The 18791-nt window shown below is 43.7% G+C and overlaps 1 protein-coding gene across 1 annotated transcript; it reads right to left on the bottom strand.

Moving 5' to 3' along the window:
• Positions 1 to 4815: 4815 nt before the first annotated feature.
• Positions 4816 to 17789, bottom strand: LOC310700890 (keratin, type II cytoskeletal cochleal-like; the record flags this gene model as incomplete). The annotated part of the gene is made up of 9 exons (XM_083490844.1): positions 4816 to 7700; positions 8184 to 8212; positions 8780 to 9000; positions 10725 to 10850; positions 10972 to 11136; positions 11788 to 11883; positions 13027 to 13087; positions 13573 to 13784; positions 17046 to 17789. The coding sequence occupies 9 exons, from the start codon at positions 17787 to 17789 to the stop codon at positions 7132 to 7134; spliced, it is 2223 nt and encodes a 740-aa protein (XP_083346970.1). The 3' UTR covers positions 4816 to 7131.
• Positions 17790 to 18791: the final 1002 nt, after the last annotated feature.

Here is an 18791-nt window from a genome sequence, read left to right as displayed (position 1 = left end):
GTAAGATGGTCACTATGTATATCTGCTCTAACCAAACTGTTTCTTTCTAGATGTGAATATCAGACAAGAAGGAGTAATAGTCACCGACTTGGGTGCCTTTAAAAGGGAATTAGGCAAATCACAGATTAGGCAAATCTTAGTAGCTGCTTGCCATTATGGCTGCGTACTTCCTCCAGCGACAGAGACGGTCTGCCTCTGAATACCAGTTGCTGGAAATCACTAGTGGCAAGAGCAGGGCCTTTTTGTCAGCTGGAATTCAGTTCCAGCACCTCCCAGGTGGGCTCCATTGCCATTCTAAGAGGACGAGGGAGGTGTTTCATGGTGAGTTTTGGCACCTCTTTTTCTAGAAAAATAGCAGTGGGCAAGAGCATTGTTGCACTCATACTTTGCTTATAGGCTTCTCGTAGATATCTGGTTGGCCACTGTGGGACAAGGCTGTTGGACTACATGGTCCATTGGTCTAATCTGGCAGGGATATTCTTGTGTTCAGAGGAGGAGGCAGAGCAGAGCAGCATGATTTCAAAGTGCCCTCCAGTGGAGTTCCATCAAGTATGTCTGCTCTGCTCAGAATCTGTCAAAGGTGTTGGGAATTAAAACCTGTAGAACCAGAAGCATGTATTTCTTTGATGTTAGAAATGTAGCTCTACTTCTTACATATGGGGTTCACTTTTCATCTTTGCATTCTACCTTATTATTATTATTATTATTATTATTATTATTAAAATGAAGCTTCTTACCACTATGGAATAGCCAGAAGCCAAAAACCATCTCTTCTCTCACTGATGCAACAGATGCTAATCTGAGCATTATTACAGCTGACAGACTCATGTGTGAAAACAGTCAGCACATACTATAAAATCAACACTGTTGAGGGACTGCACATATCTGTCAACATCCTGCACTGAGGTATAAACCACCTTTCAGGTATGCTGCTCCAGTCACTAAGAACAACCAGAGGAAGAAATTTCACAACTTGTTCTGTTTTCTGGCAAGGTATACAATTATGTAGTTATTACATGCATGCGAGGGGCAAACAAGTGGAACAAATAAGACAAACACCTTTGCTTCTACTCTTTATCCCAACCTGTGATTTTTGCAGTTTTACGTAGGAGACTACAGATTCTTGAACAATGCAGGACAAATGACATGCTAGTAATTCAGTTTCAAGGGATACTTTTAAAGAACACTGGATAATACCCAGTGATCTCACTCAGCTGGTAAGATGTCTATCAGCAGAACAAGGAGAGAAGCCATTTTTATCACCCCCTCCACCTTGCAGCCCCCCCTAAATCTGGTCCAGAGGATTGAGGTGTATCGGGGGTGAGTGACTGCAGAAGAGAGAATTGAAAATTGCTTTAATCTTTATTCCATTGACAGAAACTTAACCTCCAGGTGAGTGACACTGCGGGATATGAAACCCATATAGCGCAATCCATCTCTAGGACAGGGCGGGGGCGATGCAAAGCCTTGATTCTTCCTCCCTGGTGAGTATGTATATAAAATAGCACAGCAACCCATTATTATAAACAAGAAACTCAAGCACCTTTTCCCCTCTCATGCAAATGGAAATGGATCAAGCCTAGCAATGTGGTAAAATTCAGATTTCATGCCCCTCCCTCCAAAGACAGAGCTCAGAGTTCAGCTCAGACATCCCTGAAGTGCATTATGTCAACCAGACCACCTCTTTATCTACTTGGAGACATTCTCAAATAACTTTTATAGGTTCACAAGGCACAACTTTTTTTTTTGCAGAAGCCATGCTGGTTCTGCTTTAGATAGGCTTGTTCTTCTTTATGCATTGTTATTTTAACAATACTTCCCACCAGTTTTTCTGGGGCAGACGTTAAGCTGATTGGCCTGAAATTTCCAGAACATACCCCAGATCCTTTAAAAAATGTGTGCTACCTTGGACACTTTCTGGTCTTCAGGTATGGAGGCTCACCTGAGAAAGGCATTTTTGTTAGATCAGCAATTTTGCAACTGAGTTCTTTGGGAACTCTCAGGTGGATGCCATCTGCAACCAGTAATCTGTCAGTTTTTTCTATTATATTTTGGTTTTTTATATTTTCTTTTGTAGGTTTTAGTTCACTGTTGTTCTTTTTGTTGTCATGTGTTGCATTTTCCTATCTGTTGTAAACAGTCCTTATTTTTTTAATAGAAATGGCAGTAAATAGGATTATTCTATCAACAGATCTTTCAATCTACCTGTTTGAAATGTACTCCCCATATTTCCCATTGTCAATGGACACAGATGGACCTACAGTTGCAATGAGACCTCTGCACTGCTGCCCCCCTGCCTTAGCAAATTTGAGGAAAGGGGGAAGCTATTGCAGCAGGAAGACCTTGATGTCAGGTTCAGCTTCAGCTGGAGCAAAGTCTCTAAGCCCCATTGTCTCCTGAGTTCCTCACCGGGGGCTCATTGGCACTTGATTTGGCATGATGCCAAACAAAAATGGCTTGTGTTCAAATGTGCATCGAGCATTCTTCAGTACTATTTGCTTTAAGCAGACCCATTCCAAAACAAGCTGTAGGTTTTTGCCCATCACTCTCACATTTTTGTTGTTGATGGATTTCAAGGAAATTAAATGGAGACTTCTTCTCCAAGCCAATACTTTACATTTTATTTTCCCTTCCCCCAGAAAGCCCATCCATCCACGAATATCCATAACTGAAAATGATGGGGGGGGGCAGGAGAGAAAGCAAATTCAAATCCAACCTTTTGGCAGTGAAGAAGAATGCTTCCTCTAAAATTATTCTAAATCTAATCCTTACAAAAACTGTCTGCCAGTCCTTTCCCACTAGGTGGTGCTACCCAATACATATTCTAATATTTTGCTGGCGTGCCTGGACTTTTGTTGGCTTGTTTGTTTGTTTATATTTCTTGTGAAAAAGCCCACCACTATTGTCACCGTAATCCGGTCACTGGTGTGAATACTTGCACAATGGCTGTGTTCTCCCACCACTGTCAGAGACGGCATGACTCTGTATGCTAGCTGGTGGGAAACACAAGTGTTTGTGTGTGTGTAGGGGGGAGTGTTGTCTCACTCTGGTTCTGCTTTTGGGCTTCCCACAGGACAGGCCTCTGATTGGCCACTGTGAGCTCAGGATGCTGGACTAGAGGGATCACTAGCAAGGATCTTATCAACTGTCACTGCCATAGAACTGTAGAGCTGCTGTGGGGTTCCTTGTAAGCCATATAGATCAACTCCCTGCTTGATGCAGGAAACCAAGATCTAAGGTGGTTGTCCACCTTCTGCTTGAAAACCTCCAACAAGCAGGAGACTACCAACCCTGCTAATCGGTTCCAATGTCATAGAATCATAGAATCATAGAATCATAGAATCATAGAATTGGAAGAGACCACAAGGGCCATCGAGTCCAACCCCCTGCCAAGCAGGAAACACCAACCTACTGTAAACAGTAAAGACGTTTTTTTAAAAATGTTCAGTTGAAATCTACCCTTCTGTAACATAAGTCTATTAATTCCAGTCCCATCCTTTGGGGCAGGAGAATAATGTGTACACATTACCACTTACAGTGGTTCCAGCGCCCTCCCATGGCTGGTTTTTGAAGCTGAGTAGACATCATATTAGCCACAATCAATAGGTGTCCTGTAGCTTCTTAAGAAATGCCCCTGTTTAAGGTGCTCTCCCCTCGAACCAGCTTCCATCCGATTTGAAAACGGAAGCCGTAGTTAAGCTAAGGTGTGTACATTTCAGGCAGCCATTGTGCAGGTGCAAATGACAGCTTCAGTGAACCAGAGTTTGGCGCAGGGAAACAAATTAGATCTCCAACTCCCTCAGCCTGGCCAATGGTATGGCAGGACGACAGCTGTAGCAACAGCTGGAGGGCTGTAGGTGAGTGCACACCTGATCTGCATCCTTCTTAACGTGTGGTGCAGAAGGGTCAATGATTACTCTTCTCCTAAAGAAATCTCTTTTTGCAATCGAGTTTTGAACAGGTAGAAAAAAGTGGATTTTAAAAAAAATCAAATTCAAGGTCATATAACTTTCCAATCAAAATTATAAATGAAGCAATGTTATTTCGAAGCATAATATTCCACCTATAACTATCATTCCAAACAAAGGAATCCAACTTTCAATAAATGTGTTCAGTTTCTGGGCAGTTGTGATAATATTGCTGTATCCTACAGTTTAGATCAGGCTTCCTCAACCTCTGCCCTCCAGATGTTTTTGGCCTACAACTCCCATGATGCCTAGCTAGCAGGACCAGTGGTCAGGGATGCTGGGAATTGTAGTTTCAAAACATCTGGAGGGCCGAGGTTGTGGAAGCCTGGTTTATATGGCCATTGGTGAACACTTGGAATCTTTAAGCAAGGGCAGCCAATCTGCCATCCTCCAGATATTGTTAGACAACAACTCCCATTGTCTCTGACCCACTGAATGTAGTGGCTTGGGCTGATGGGACTTTGAATCCAACAGCAGCTGGAGGACATTGACTACCCCTGTTTTACAGGTTGACCATAAGCTACAGATGGCCAGTTTGAGAATTCATCAGCGTTTTAGTCTATACTTGTTGTATGCCTAATACATACATATTTGCAAAGCAGTTCTCCCTAATATAATGTATTTCATTAATATCTGCATTTCTATGCACACTTTACTCTAATATATGCATTGCAAAATTCAGAAAAGTGTAGATTTTGAAGGATGGATGCATTTTTGTTCACACATTGTTTCAGAAATTTTAAAATTGTAAAATAGGTAGGTTCGCTTTTAAACGTGAACAGAATCAAATCTATCCCCAATCCCTACCTTGAACCGCCTCATATTAAAAATAATCATCTGACACAAGAACATTTACAGATACTGTTTATTTGCCAGACAAAGAAAAGGGGAGAGCTGTTTGATAAGTGGCAGACAGGCAGTGTGATAGTAATCACATATATGCATAATAATCACAAAGCTTTTCTTTCATGTATATTGAGTGGAAAATAAGAAGTGTAAGCCATTAGTACTCTTTGTTCAAGTTACTACAAAGAGATTTATCAAGTGATCCTTATTTAACCTCAGAAGATACAGTTACACAGCAGAGAGATGAAGCCATATTTACATGAGAAATATGTGTTGGTTTTTTGAACCTTTAACAGCTACCCCAAGGATTTTGGGAGTGATAGTTTAGTGGGGTACTGAACGTTTTCTGTTATAGAATATTCTAGCTCCTTCTCACAGAATGACAATCCCCTGGGATCTCTGGAAAATGGGAATAACTATTAAATGTGTTCCCACCAGTAGCAATGAGGAGAGAAGTGTTATTTCCACTGGGAACTACAAAAAAGAATATATAACAGTATTTGCTTTCCCATGAATAATTGGAAGCTGTAGTTATCTGAGCTAGGAACAGACAGCATCTTCACCAAACAATAATTCCCAGGCCTCTTTCTGAGACTTCATAATTAAGCAAATATAACTTTGATGCAAGCATAGTGCACATATGATCAAAGAAACACAGATGTTCTGTGGGATGCAGGGATGAGGAACATGTGGCCCTCCAGATGCTGTTGGCTTCCAACTCCCACCAACCCCAGTCAGTATAATTCAAAAACATCTGGATGACCAGAGGTTCCCTACCCCTCATCTAATGTAATGGACCTAAAATGGTTTTCTCTGACCCATTGAGTAATAAATGCTATAATGGGAGGAATCAACCTCCACCATCTCACAGGTCAATTAAACTACCTCCAAAAATTGTTAGATTAAGTTTCTGAACCTGTTCACAAAGGCTAGCATTAGAAACACAGGGTTGCGTTCAAGTAACTTTTACTCAAGGCAGACCCATAAAACGAATGCACATGAAACATGTGTCATACATTTAAAGCAGTATTACATCACTTTAAACAGTTTTGGTTTCTCTTTAAAAAAAATCAAGGGAAGAATATTTTGTCAAGGGTGCCAAGAGTTGCTAGATGAGCCCTATTCCCTTCACAAAGCTACAGTTCCCAGAGTGGTTTATCCACCAGTCTCTCTTCCCAGGGACCTCTGGGGGCTGTCACTCTGTGAGGGGAATGGGATCTCCCAAGCACCCTCAACAAACTACAGTTTCCAGAATTCTTTGGAGAAGTAATGACTTTTTAAGTGGCATGATACTGCTTTAAATGCATAGCGCAGATGGGGCCCCAGTTAGTCTTGGCCACTGATTTTGATGGATCTACCCAAGTCAGGGTTGGTTGAATACAACCCATAGTGTCCTCATATAGCTGCTGGGATTCCAGCACCTCATACTACGTGACTGAGCCTGAAGATCAGCCATTTTAATTTCCTACAATGCCCTTGACATAGTGTGGGATTCACCTAATGAGTCCCATCAGCACAAGCCGTGTGTGAGGGCCACCCCTCATGCAAAAGGGCTTTTCACCTTTTTCTCTCCCCTCATGCCCCCTGGCACCCCTGAAACTGGCTTGGAGGGCATTGGGAGAACCTCCAGAAGGTTCTCCACAAGGGGCAAAGAGAGAGGACCATTCCACCTGGCAAGTTGCAATGCTTGTGCTGGTGGGACATTCACCAGAGCATGATGCTGGAATCCACCCAAAGTGTCTTCCCTAGGATTCTGGGCTTCAGTATGAATATTATTGACTACTTTAAGTCACCCAGCAAACAGCGAACATTACTAGGTGCAGAAATCTTCATGAAAGGATGGCGCCATATCATGAGGCAAGAGGTTGTTAAGAATCATGGGTTGTAACCAAAGTTAGCCCTTCTCAGAGGAGACCCACTGAAGCTAGTGGACACATGACTAACTTAGGTCCATTAATTTAAATGGGTCTACTCTGATTGTAACTTAGTTGGATACAATGCAATGAATGAAATGGTGGGGGTTTCTCAGTGAGGTTGCCCTCTCTGACACCCTTCTCATCCCTATGGCAAAACCCATCATGTAGCAAAAACCCATCACTTCTGTAGTGATGTTCAGAATCAAGGTGTTCTGGACCAACATATATTATGACTTTGGGAGGGGTGGGGGGAGTTAAAAGGCCAAAAAAAGGGAATTCCCTAATGCCAAGATCTCCCTCGTTTTTAACACAAATTGCAGTGATGGATAATAGTATATTGTTTTCCTCAGCAAACAGAAACATCCCCCACTGCCCCTCAAACAATATTCTGGGCCTGAACTTTATCTGATGATGGAGCAGCTTCCTCCATACCCTGTTCGACATCCACTCCCAGAGTTGCGTCTCACGTCTCCACTGCTGCATCCGGCATTAGTGGAAGAAGTGGCGCCAGTGGCGTAGCCACCGCTTGAACACTCAGAGGTGTGGGTCACTCCACAGCCTCCTGTGCTCTCAGTGGTGTAGCCTCCACCAGCTGAGGAAATGCATGGTCCACTTGAGCTGCAACCCCCGCTTCTGGAACTATATCCTCTGCTCCTAGAACTAAAGCCTCCACTTCCTAGGGACCCTAAGCCACAATCCCTAGGTCCACAGGGAGACACACTACTGGTATTGCACTGCCCAAATCCAGAGCTCATTGTGCATCTCGAAACGTACCCTCCACTCCTAGAGCTAAATCCAGCTCTGTAGTTCAGCCTTCCACTTCTGGAACTGAATCCTCCACCGCCGCTGGCACTTTGTCCTTCTGATCCAAGTCCATAGACACATCTCCTTCCAAATCCACCACCTCCTCCCAAGGTACCACCATATGCAGCTCCACCACCTGGAGAGATGTTGGAGCAACCCAACACAGCTACAAGAGTAGAGGAAAAGAAACAGTTACTCAGACACACACATCTAAGGCCTCTCAGTGAAATGAATAGCATTTTTCAATGCAATAATAAAGGTAAAGGCACCCCTGACCATTAGGTCCAGTCGCGGACGACTCTGGGGTTGCAGCGCTCATCTCGCTCTATAAGCCAAGGGAGCTGGTGTTTGTCTGCAGACAGCTTCCAGGTCATGTGGCCATCATGACTAAGCCGCTTCTGCTGAACCAGAGCAGCGCGTGGAAATGCCGTTTACCTTCCCGCCGGAGTGGTACCTATTTATCTACTTGCACTTTGACGTGCTTTTGAACTGCTAGGTTGGCAGGAGCAGAGACCGAACAACAGGCGCTCACCCCGCCGTGGGGATTTGAACCACCGACCTTCTGATCAGCGAGCCCTGGGCTCTGTGGTTTAGACCACAGCACCACCCGCGTCCAAATGCAATAATATATAGCTTTAAAGTTACTTACCTATGTTAACTGGAGTAGAACTACATATCCTGTTGAGAAAAGAGAAGAAAATGTTAATATTCCAAGAGTGCCACAATGCTGTAGTAATTGTGGATTTAATAATAGCAGCAGCAGTAGTAAAAATGTTAACCTCCCCAATATTTCAGAATTCAAATTATTTTCAAATTTTCTTTAATATTTCCTAATCTCACTTTTGAAACGTGACTTTGAGGAATAGTGAATAACTGAAAGGCAAGATTTTTGTGTAAGCTTACTAGGTTCAATCATATCATATATTATTTGGCCACGTTTCAAAACTTAGTAATAGTGAAGAATCAACCACACATTATTGAGATAACTTGATAGCAGGATTTCTTCCTGGATTCCAGATGATTAATTCAGCATCTTAACCCAAGCTCTCCCTGAGGAATGATCCTTCTATGATGTAGTAATCTGATCTATTCATTTATTCTGTATTCGTTTTATCAATGCAATACTATTGTTGATTTTAGGTTGTTCATCAAAATCTCTATATTTACATTCCAAAGAGCAATATAAGCAACGTTCCAGCAAGGATGTATGAGTATTGCATGGGCGCTAATTTTTTTCCCACCCACCTGCTCTCTTCTCCTTCCAGAAGTGACCTATACATAGCAATCTCGATGTCCAAAGCCATCTTGACATTCAACAAATCCTGGTAATCCCTTAGCAGACGGGCAAGTTCATCCTTAGAGCACTGCAGGGCATTCTCCACCTCCGCAAGTTTTGCCTTGGCATCCTTCAGGGCACAGTCGCCACGCTGCTCATTGTCAGCGATAGCTGTCTGTAGTACATCAATCTTCAAAAGGCACAGATAAAGAGAGAAAAGAGTTGTTCCATGAATAATAAATAAATAAATATAATAATAATAATAATAATAATAATAATAATAATAATAATAATAATTTATTATTTATACCCCACCCATATGGCTGGGTTTCCCTAGCCACTCTGGGCAGCTTCCAACAAAAGATTAGGTAAAGGTAAAGGGACCCCTGACCATTAGGTCCAGTTGTGACCGACTCTGGGGTTGCAGCGCTCATCTCGCTTTATTGGCGAAGGGAGCCAGCGTACAGCTTCCGGGTCATGTGGCCAGCATGACTAAACCGCTTCTGGAGAACCAGAGCAGCGCACGGAAAGGCCGTTTACCTTCCCACTGGAGTGGTACCTATTTATCTACTTGCACTTTGACATTCTTTCGAACTGCTAGGTTGGCAGGAGCAGGGACCGAGCAACAGGAGCTCACCCCGTCGCGTGGATTTGAACCGCCGACCTTCTGACCAGCAAGTCCTAGGCTCTGTGGTTTAACCCACAGCGCCACCCGTGTCCCAGTAACAAAAGATTATAAATACATTAAAACATCAGTCATTAAAAGCTTCCCTAAACAGGGCAGCCTTCAGAGGTCTTCTAAACATTAGATAGTTGTTTATTTCTTTGACATCTGATGGGAGGGCATTCCACAGGGCGGGCGCCACTACCAAGAAGGCCTCTGCCTGGTTCCCTGTTCCGTCGCTTCTCACAGTGAGGGAACCACCAGAAGGCTCTCGGAGCTGGACCTCAGTGTCCAGGCAGAACGATGGGAGTGGAGACGCTCCTTCAGGTATACTGGGCCGAGGCCGTTTAGGGCTTGAAAGGTCATCCTTAGTGTAATAACATTCAATGGGTAGGAGAAAGATCTGCACCTACTCTGCCTCCTGGCCCAGTCTAAGTAGATAGTCACAGACTACATGCACTCCATACTTTTGAAGCACATTCAAAGCACACACACACCCAAGAATCCTGAGAAATGTAGTTTCTTAAGGATGCTAAGAATTATAGTTTCTGAGGGGTAATTTGCAGGTCCCAGGATTATTGGGGGAGGGCAGCAGAATGCGCTTTAAGAGTATGGTATGCATGCAGCCCCAGATTCTGGGGCCGTATGTGATTCTTCTGATTCAGATTAGTCCAGGCTAATCATTAGAAATTAATAAATGAGCAGCAGCCAGATGTGTCTAAACTCTATGGTGTGAAGGAAACAGCTGGGGCAGGAAAGGGGAAACGTAGGGTGGTGGTGGGAAAATCAGATGACTTCTCGGAGGGGGGAATCAGAAAGGAAGGCAGCTGGTAGAAACAGGAATGGAAATTATGTATGAGCAGGTGGGTTTTTTTAATTATCAATGAGGTTTCAGGTTTTGGAATGAGTAGAATATAAACCAATGAATCTAGCAAGCTAAGACAGCATTAATGCCTTAACTTTTATTACAGCAGGACCGGGAATTTTCTTTCTTTTGCCTCCCATTTTCGAATAAATACAAAATGTTTCTTTCAGTTCTGAATAGTGAGCACAAAGCTCAGTGTGAATCTGGGGGTGGCAAATGGGGTGCCCTCCAGGTGCTGTTGGCGCCTACCATCCCTGATGGACTACATCTCCCATTGACAAAAAGCACCTGGAAGGCTCCTCACTGACTATCCCTGGTGTACATCAAGACCAGGAAAATGATTTCTGCTGCTCAAACGTCTCCTGTTCGACTTCACCTCTCTCACCTGTTTCTTGGCGTTTTCCATATCAGCCTTGAGTCGCTGGATAAGGCGAGTCAGGTCCTGGATTTCATGGCGGCCCTTAGCCAAAGCGTCACAGTGATGCCCATAGGTGGACTGCAGATCTTTGAACTAAAATCAGAGAGAAAGGGTGACTTTATTTTTGCCTCTGTGGATTCAGCTATCTAAAACAGTGGTAACCGTCAATGGCATTTGCTTCTCTCTGTTGCAGACAGGCCTATATCATGTTTACCTTAGTTTCATAAAGAGCATTGACCTCATCCTTGCTCCTCTGTACAATCTCCTCATACTGACACCTCACAGAGTTAATGATCCCCTCCATGTCCAGCTCTCGGTTGTTGTCCATAGACACAACAACGTTGGTGTCAGCTGTTGTTGTCTGTAAGCTTTCTATTTCCTGAAAAGAAAACATAATTGGTGTTGTTTTTTTAGCAGGTCATCAATTGTCCATACTGGAGGGAGACAGTTTCGGCTGTTCCATGTGGCCACTCTATTCTTGTGACTGTAACACCTTTTAAATGGTTTTAGTTCTGACTTTTAAAGTGTTGTAACCCACCCAGGTACCTGATGGTGAAGGGCAAGGTAATAATTTTAATGTGGATGATGATTAGTTTATACTTTTAAAGCTTGCTGCTGTATCCAGTATTAACAGCAGACACTACTTCATTAGCTGTAGAGATGGATGAACTATCTAAAGCTGTCTTCTGGTTGCCTTGGAAATTGGCATGGGGAAATTGTTGATTGGGCTCACATTTAAAGGTGGATCTATCAAATTTTACAATGCAGTTCTCCAACCAATGTTCACAAGAATGGATATGCTGGGGGAAAATTGCTTTATTTTAGGGGACATTGCTTTAAAAAAAATGTACATTGGTGAAAACTTCATATAAAATGTGTTTATTAGGGGATATTCATGCTAAACTGCAGGCAAAATTTCATGAGGATTTGTTTTTCTTATTTCAAAAATCGCGAATTGCTGCAGAAATGTGAAAAAATGAATTTAAGTTAAGAAAACAGAGATCCAAAATAAACCATGAGAAATACTTACTGCTTCATGGACACATCTGAGGAACTCCAGCTCCTGTCTTAGAGCTTCCACTTTCACCTCCAGCTCCACTTTGCCGGTGTAAGCACAATCCACATCCTGAAAGACAAGACACAATAAATACTTCTCTTGTAATTCAGTGACAACAAGGCTTGCTTAAGAAAGAGAGGAGAGGAGAGGAGAGGAGGTCTCCATACTTTCAGTCAAGAAAGACCTGAGCTTTAATATGGCAGATAATTAAATCAACCATTCTTGTGTTATCTACTTGTCTCAAGTGGAGTTGAGAGAGAGTAGTGGCACAGTCAGAGGAAGGGCACCTTTCTGTCAATGTGCAGCTTCCCAGAACTTTTAAAACAATATATACTTATGGGACTGTGCTTCCCATATTGGTATATTTCCATGCATTTGAAGTGGCTCTCACTACTGCACTCAATGGGACTTTCTTCTGAATAGAGATGTTTAGAATTGCACCATGTCACTTCCTGCAATCCACTGTAGCTGCCACAGAGTGAACCCCACAGATTTACTGCCTGTAACCTGACATCCATCGATATTTGCTTGATTCTAAAAAAGGTAAAGGTACCCCTGACCATTAGGTCCAGTTGCGGACAACTCTGGGGTTGTGGCGCTCATCTCACTCTATAGGCCGAGGGAGCCAGCATTTGACCGCAGACAGTTTTTCCGGATCATGTGGCCAACATGACTAAGCTGCTTCTGGCAAACCAGAGCAGTGAACGGAAATGCTGTTTACCTTCCTGCCGGAGCGGTACCTATTTATCTACTTGCACTTTACATGCTTTCGACTCATAGATTAAAAGAAAAAAAATCACTGTAGCATTGCATACGTATGTATACTATGATTTTATCGGGCCTTTCTAAAAAAAATTTTTAAAGGGTATAGGGTACACACAACCTTCTAGATGTTGCCAGACTACAAATTCCACCATCCACCTGGCTGGAGCCAATGGTGGGGCTGAGTCTATCAAAATCTGGAAGGCCATTAGTTCCCTACTTCTGCTATAATATAGACAAGATGCACACAAAGATAGGCCTATTATAAGGTACCTAGTAAGAAGAATATGGATGGATAAAAAGAAAGATCTTTTTCCAGCACTGTGCTTAGAAGATGCTTTGGGGGGTGCTTCTCAAGCTGGGCAAAGTGTGATGACCATGCCATGCCTCCAACTCTTTGAACATTTTAATTCATTGCCTTTTCCATTCTTCGAGACCAATTTGACTCACCTTTTTCAGCAACACAAATTCATTTTCCGCAGCCATACGCCGGTTGATTTCTTCTTCATACCTTGCAGTGGAGAACAGAAGGAGATACAAAGGTTCCTGAGAATCAGCTCTACTGCAAAGTGTCTGGGAGCCACTGTCTGGGCATGGACAGAAGGCTGGACTTGCATTGGGGAGATTCTGGCTTGAGACTCAGCATGGCTGAGAAGCACAGGGTGAAAGAAGGGCGAGCATGTTCATCATATTGAACCAGGCAATATTTCTCCACTGAATCTACCTCGTAGAACTCAGAATGAAAATAACATAAAGGTAACACTTAGCACATGTTTTATAAAGCACACTTCAAGTGTCCAAACATTTTAGTCACACTACCACCATAATCTTTACAATAGCCCTCTAAGGTGGGCCAGCGTTATTCTTCTCAAATTGCCGATAGCTGTGTCTTAGAACCATCACAAATGGTTAGAGGACACAGCATCCCAGGAGAAACAGGCCCCTTATTCATTTCTTAAACCAGACCTTTTTGGGGGGAGACAGCCCACCATTTACCTGCATTTGTACTCTTCGACCACATCCTGGAATTTAGCTTGCTCACATTGCAGCTGCTCCCGCTCATTCAGCAAAAGATCCAGCTGCCTCCTCAGGGTTGCGATGTAGTTCTCAAACAGGTGGTCAATGGTTTTCTTCTCAACAGGCCCCTGTTGCTGCAGGCAATTCCATTTGGTTTCCAAAAGCTTGTTTTGCTGCTCCAAGTGCCTCACCTGCAATTAAAATGGAGCCATGGTGATAGTCTACTAAACATAGGAACCTATTAGGTCTTCCTATGAGGTGGAGAAAAATCTCCTCCTCAGTTCTTGAATCCAGTGGGTTGGGGTTTTTTGCCAGAACCATTTCTAAAGCAAACGGAAGAGTTGAGTTGACAATGAAGAAACAGAGTGAACCCACAATTATCTAGGAACATAACGAGCTCTGCTGGATCAAGCCAAAGGCCCATTGTATTCCATTGTTCTGTTCTCACAGTAGCTAGCCAGATGCCTGTGGGAAACCCGCAAGCACTACCTTGTGGGTAACACCATTCTCCCACGTGTGATTCCCAGGAACTGGGTTGATGGATAGTATACTATGCAGTACAGCTGTAATTGCTTAGGGAATGCTATTGGAGAAGAAATGACTACTTTTAAGTATACAGTGACAAATTATAGAACAAGAGCATTTAAATCTGCCATTGGAAAAAAGAATGGTTTGCAAATAGACAGAGCTGCAAGCCTTATAGTGCAATCCTATGTTTATTGACTCAGAATCGACAGTTTGCCCTCCTGTGTTGAATGGGGCTTACTCCCAAGCAAGTTTTATCTAAGCGTGCAGTTATAATCAATTTAATTGTTAATCAAGTTAAGGTTTGGCCTGGGAGCAAGCCACACAGAACCAGAGCTTGGAAAATCAATTTTGAAAAATAAATGATAAATAATTCCAGTTCACATTTCTCGCTTTACTAAAGAAACTAGTTTGGTTCACATTCAGTTCCCAGTTCAAATTCATCCAAAGGAAACATCAAAATACACACAGTGGAATATAAGTAGTTTAATATTACACACACACACACACACACACACACACACACACACAATGATCTTCAAGTTAAAATTCCAAAGGGTCTGAAAGAGTTCAGTCCATTTCTGCTTAAATAGAATTGGGGAAGGGCCACAGGGCAGTGGTACAGAAGGTCCCAGGTTCATTTTCCCAGCACCTCCCAATAGGGCTGGGAGTCTCCCCTGTCTGAACCTCTAGAGAGCTGTTGTCTGTTTACAAAGACAATACTGGGTTGGGTGAGGTTTGTCCGAGGCAGATTTAGGAGAGCATGACCAGTTTGGTGGCACTGGGCACAGAGCCTTGGGGGCGCTGCAGGCAGTGCTGTCATGTAGAATGGAAGACGAGAGGTGGGAGTCACTGATTTTTGGCAATGCGCAGGGCGCTACTGAAATTTTGAGACTCCATAAGTTAGAGCAGCCAAGAAAAGGGGGCAGCCATTTGCACCCACACACTCAATGCATGTGAAAACCCAGAGGGATTTATTTGCTTCCATGGACCTCTTGCTTTAAAGCAGCTGGAGAAGGAGGCCCTGCTTGGTAAAAAGGTAAAGGGGCCCTGACAGTTAAGTCCAGTCGTGAATGACTCTGGGGTTGCGGTGCTTATCTCGCTTTAGTGGCCGAGGGAGCTGGCATTTGTCTGCAGACAGTTTTTCTGGGTCATGTGGCCAGCATGACTAAGCTGCTTCTGGCGAAACCAAAGCAGCACACAGAAACGTTGTTTACCTTCCCACCAGAGCAGTACCTATTTATCTACTTGCACTTTGACGTGCTTTCGAACTGCTAGGTTGGCAGGAGCAGGGACCGAGCAACAGGAGCTCACCCCATCATGGGGATTTGAACCGCCGACCTTCTGATCAACAAGCCCTAGGCTCTGTGGTTTAGACAACAGTGCCACCTGCGTCCATAGACCATAGGAAAGAAGTTGGAGGATGCAGAGCATCCAGCAACGTGGCACAACTCACAGCTAAACTCCCTATTGCTCATTCTGGCCATGAGTTGTGTTGGCCACTGCTGAGTGCTGTGATGCAACTTGCCTCTTTTCACGCAGTCTCCAAGAGGCTACTGGTCAGGATTTCAGGAATCTGCACAGTTTGGTTCTGCAGGGTATCGCACTAGGATTCTAGCCTATTTTATCCATGCCCTGGTAATCTCACAGTTGGATTACTGAAATGCATTCTACAAGGGCCTACCCATGTAGACGGTCTGGAAATTATAACTAGTTCTAAATGCAGCAGCCAGATGATCATCAGGCACATTTGCAAGGGATCTTATGACACCAGTTCTTAAATATTAGTGCTAGATGCCTATTAGTCACCAGTACAATATGCAAAAGCCTAAATGACTCGGGGTCTGAGTGCCTGAAGGAATGCCATTCCCCATGCAGTCTTGCCCAGTAGCACCCACCTGTGGAATATTCTCCCCTCTGAGCTCTGTCTGGCTTCTGCTTTGTATATATTTTGGCACCCAATAAAAGCTTGCTTTCTTCTTGCAGACCTTTTATAATAGTATGTCCAGACTGAAGGACTATTACTTTTGCTGGATTTTTGTTTTAAACTCTTTTATCTCTTTATCTTGTTTGTTGTGACCCATTCCAACACCATACACAATATACATCTTAAAAAAGAAATAAAATAACCAATGCAGGCCAATTTTAATCAGTCTGGAGGCATTAGAATCACTTTTGTTAATAAGGGCTGTTTTGGTTCTGTAGTGTGGACATTATCTCACAGCCCTTTAATGCTCTAAAAGGATATTTGCCCTGTATTTTTTAGTTATATGCAAAGCTATTTAAATAATTAATATTTAAATAAACATTTTGATTAGCAGGTGGCACTGTGGGTTAAACCACAGAGCCTAGGACTTGCCGATCAGAAGGTCGGCAGTTCGAATCCCCGTGACGGGGTGAGCTCCCGTTGCTCGGTCCCTGCTCCTGCCAACCTAGCAGTTCGAAAGCACAAAGTGCAAGTAGATAAATAGGCGGGAAGGTAAACGGCGGGAAGGTAAACAGCGTTTCCGTGTGCTGCTCTGGTTCGCCAGAAGCGGCTTACTCATGCTGGCCACATGACCCGGAAGCTGTCTGCGGACAAACGCCGGCTCCCTTGGCCAATAAAGCGAGATGAGCGCTGCAACCCCAGAGTCAGTCACGACTGGACCTAATGGTCAGGGGTCCCTTTACCTTTACCTTAAATAAACATAGTTGATTAGTCAGTTTTATTTCATTTTTTTAAAAGGCAAGGAGAAATATAATCATAATTTGAGTAACTCGGAAACTAAGCATGCAGTCCAAATGGTGACACATCCTTGCATCTCCCCACTTAATCCCAGACACAAAAACTACTAGAAGCTCTTTGAAAAGTAAGACATCTCTTTATCTCTTCACAAGAGGCTAACTCAAACAGAATGCACCAGAGCAAGCTCACCATACAATCTCACCTTATCGATGAAGCAGGCAAACTTGTCATTGAGGCATTTGATTTGCTCTCGCTCCTCCACCTTCACTCTAGAGATCTCTGGATCAACCTGTATGCAAAGGGGCCTCAAGAGGTTTGTATTGACCCTGACCGACTGGATCCCCCTGCAGTCACCAAAACGGCCAATGGGCTCATAGCCCAAACCCCCACAAACAGGACGGCCACAACTAATCCTTCTGCTGCCATACACACCACCACCCAGACTTGGGCTGCCAAAGCCAACTGTCCTATAGCCTCTGCCACAAACACCACCAAAACTTCGGCTGCTGAAGCCACCATATCTGCAGCTACCACTTCCATCGCCACCGTAGCCTCCAAGGCTTTGGCTGCCGACTCCTCCAGCTGTGCCATAGGCCCCTGCACTTCGACTACTGAAGCCTCCAGGCCTGCCAATGCCAGCACCATAACCTACATGCCCAAAACCATAGCCCAGTGGCCCAGGACCATAGCCCAAACCACTGAAGTCCCTAAAGCCTGCACTGTATCCACCAGAACTTCCTCCATATCCACCAAGGCTTCCGCCAGAAAGTCTTCTGCTACGGCCGATATTATAGTGGCTTATACTGCTGTAGCCACCACATCTGCCTGCTCCAGTGTAGCAGATGGAAGACAGACTGTTGCCACCCCTAAATCCACTGCTGATGGCCGAGCCAGATGATAGCCGTCTTCCATTAAGGGACCGGGAACTGAAGCACTGCCGGCTCATGATGGCTTATTCAGAGATGGGACAGAGATTATCGAAGCAAAGGTGAGCTGCAACCAGAGGTCCCAGAGAGAGGGGAAGAGAATGGAACCCCTTTTCACATGTCCACTGGAAGTTGAGGCTTTATATACCTTCAATAAGATGGGCTTGGCCTCAAGGTAGCAATCAGTTTAATCCATGGGACGGGTTGACTTGGAAGTCATAAATGGAAAATGAAATGCATTTTTCAACATGCATACAAAGGGAGACATCAAAGAAAGAGAACCTTATGCCAATGAAGTAATCTGAAATGGGGAGAAGTCGCTTGGCTTGCAAGCAGCTGGATGATGATGTTGTGTTATCTAATTAATCTGTTTTCCATAAGGAAATTAGGCTCAAGCTAAATGGCTTCAGGAAGGCCCTTTGCAATTTGCCTCATGCAGATGCCACCATCCTGCCCCATCTTCCATGCAGCAGCGAAGGAAAGGGGCTGCGGTGGGTGTGGGCTGCTCCGGGTGTCATCACTGAGGTGTGTGTGTGTGTGTGTGACAAAAAGACAAAATGTGAGTTTCACAATAAATAAATAAATAAATAAATAGGCTCACGAAACTTTTTAGTTCAGTCAACAAACGCAACAAAGCGTGACTGGCACTGGGCGCCACACTGCGGAGGCTGGCACTTAAATGCACAAAAATGGCAAAATCAGGCAATACCTACTAAAGAAGTGTGGCAGTTAAAACTGATGGAATACGCTGAATTAGCAAAGAAGATCAAGAAGAGGCAGACTTTAAGGCGGAGTGGAAACCTTTTGTGGAATATTGAAAGAATTATTGTAAACATGTAAAAATGCAGGTAGGATTTGAATGAAGAACAGCAGTTGAAAACTTATTTGCAATTTGGAAAAGACAGAATATTTAGGATATGCAACAAATTTAGAAATTACAAGGGAAACCATGGAGGGGAAGTCAAATGTGAAACGGATGTGTATTTGGAATGTATGTATCGTTTTGCAAACTTTTGAAATTC

Source organism: Podarcis liolepis (genome assembly GCF_965112155.1).
Source record: "Podarcis liolepis genome assembly, chromosome: 2".
Lineage (NCBI taxonomy): Eukaryota > Metazoa > Chordata > Lepidosauria > Squamata > Lacertidae > Podarcis > Podarcis liolepis.
Note: the sequence above shows the minus strand (reverse complement) of the source record. Positions and strands in the feature narration are given on the sequence as shown.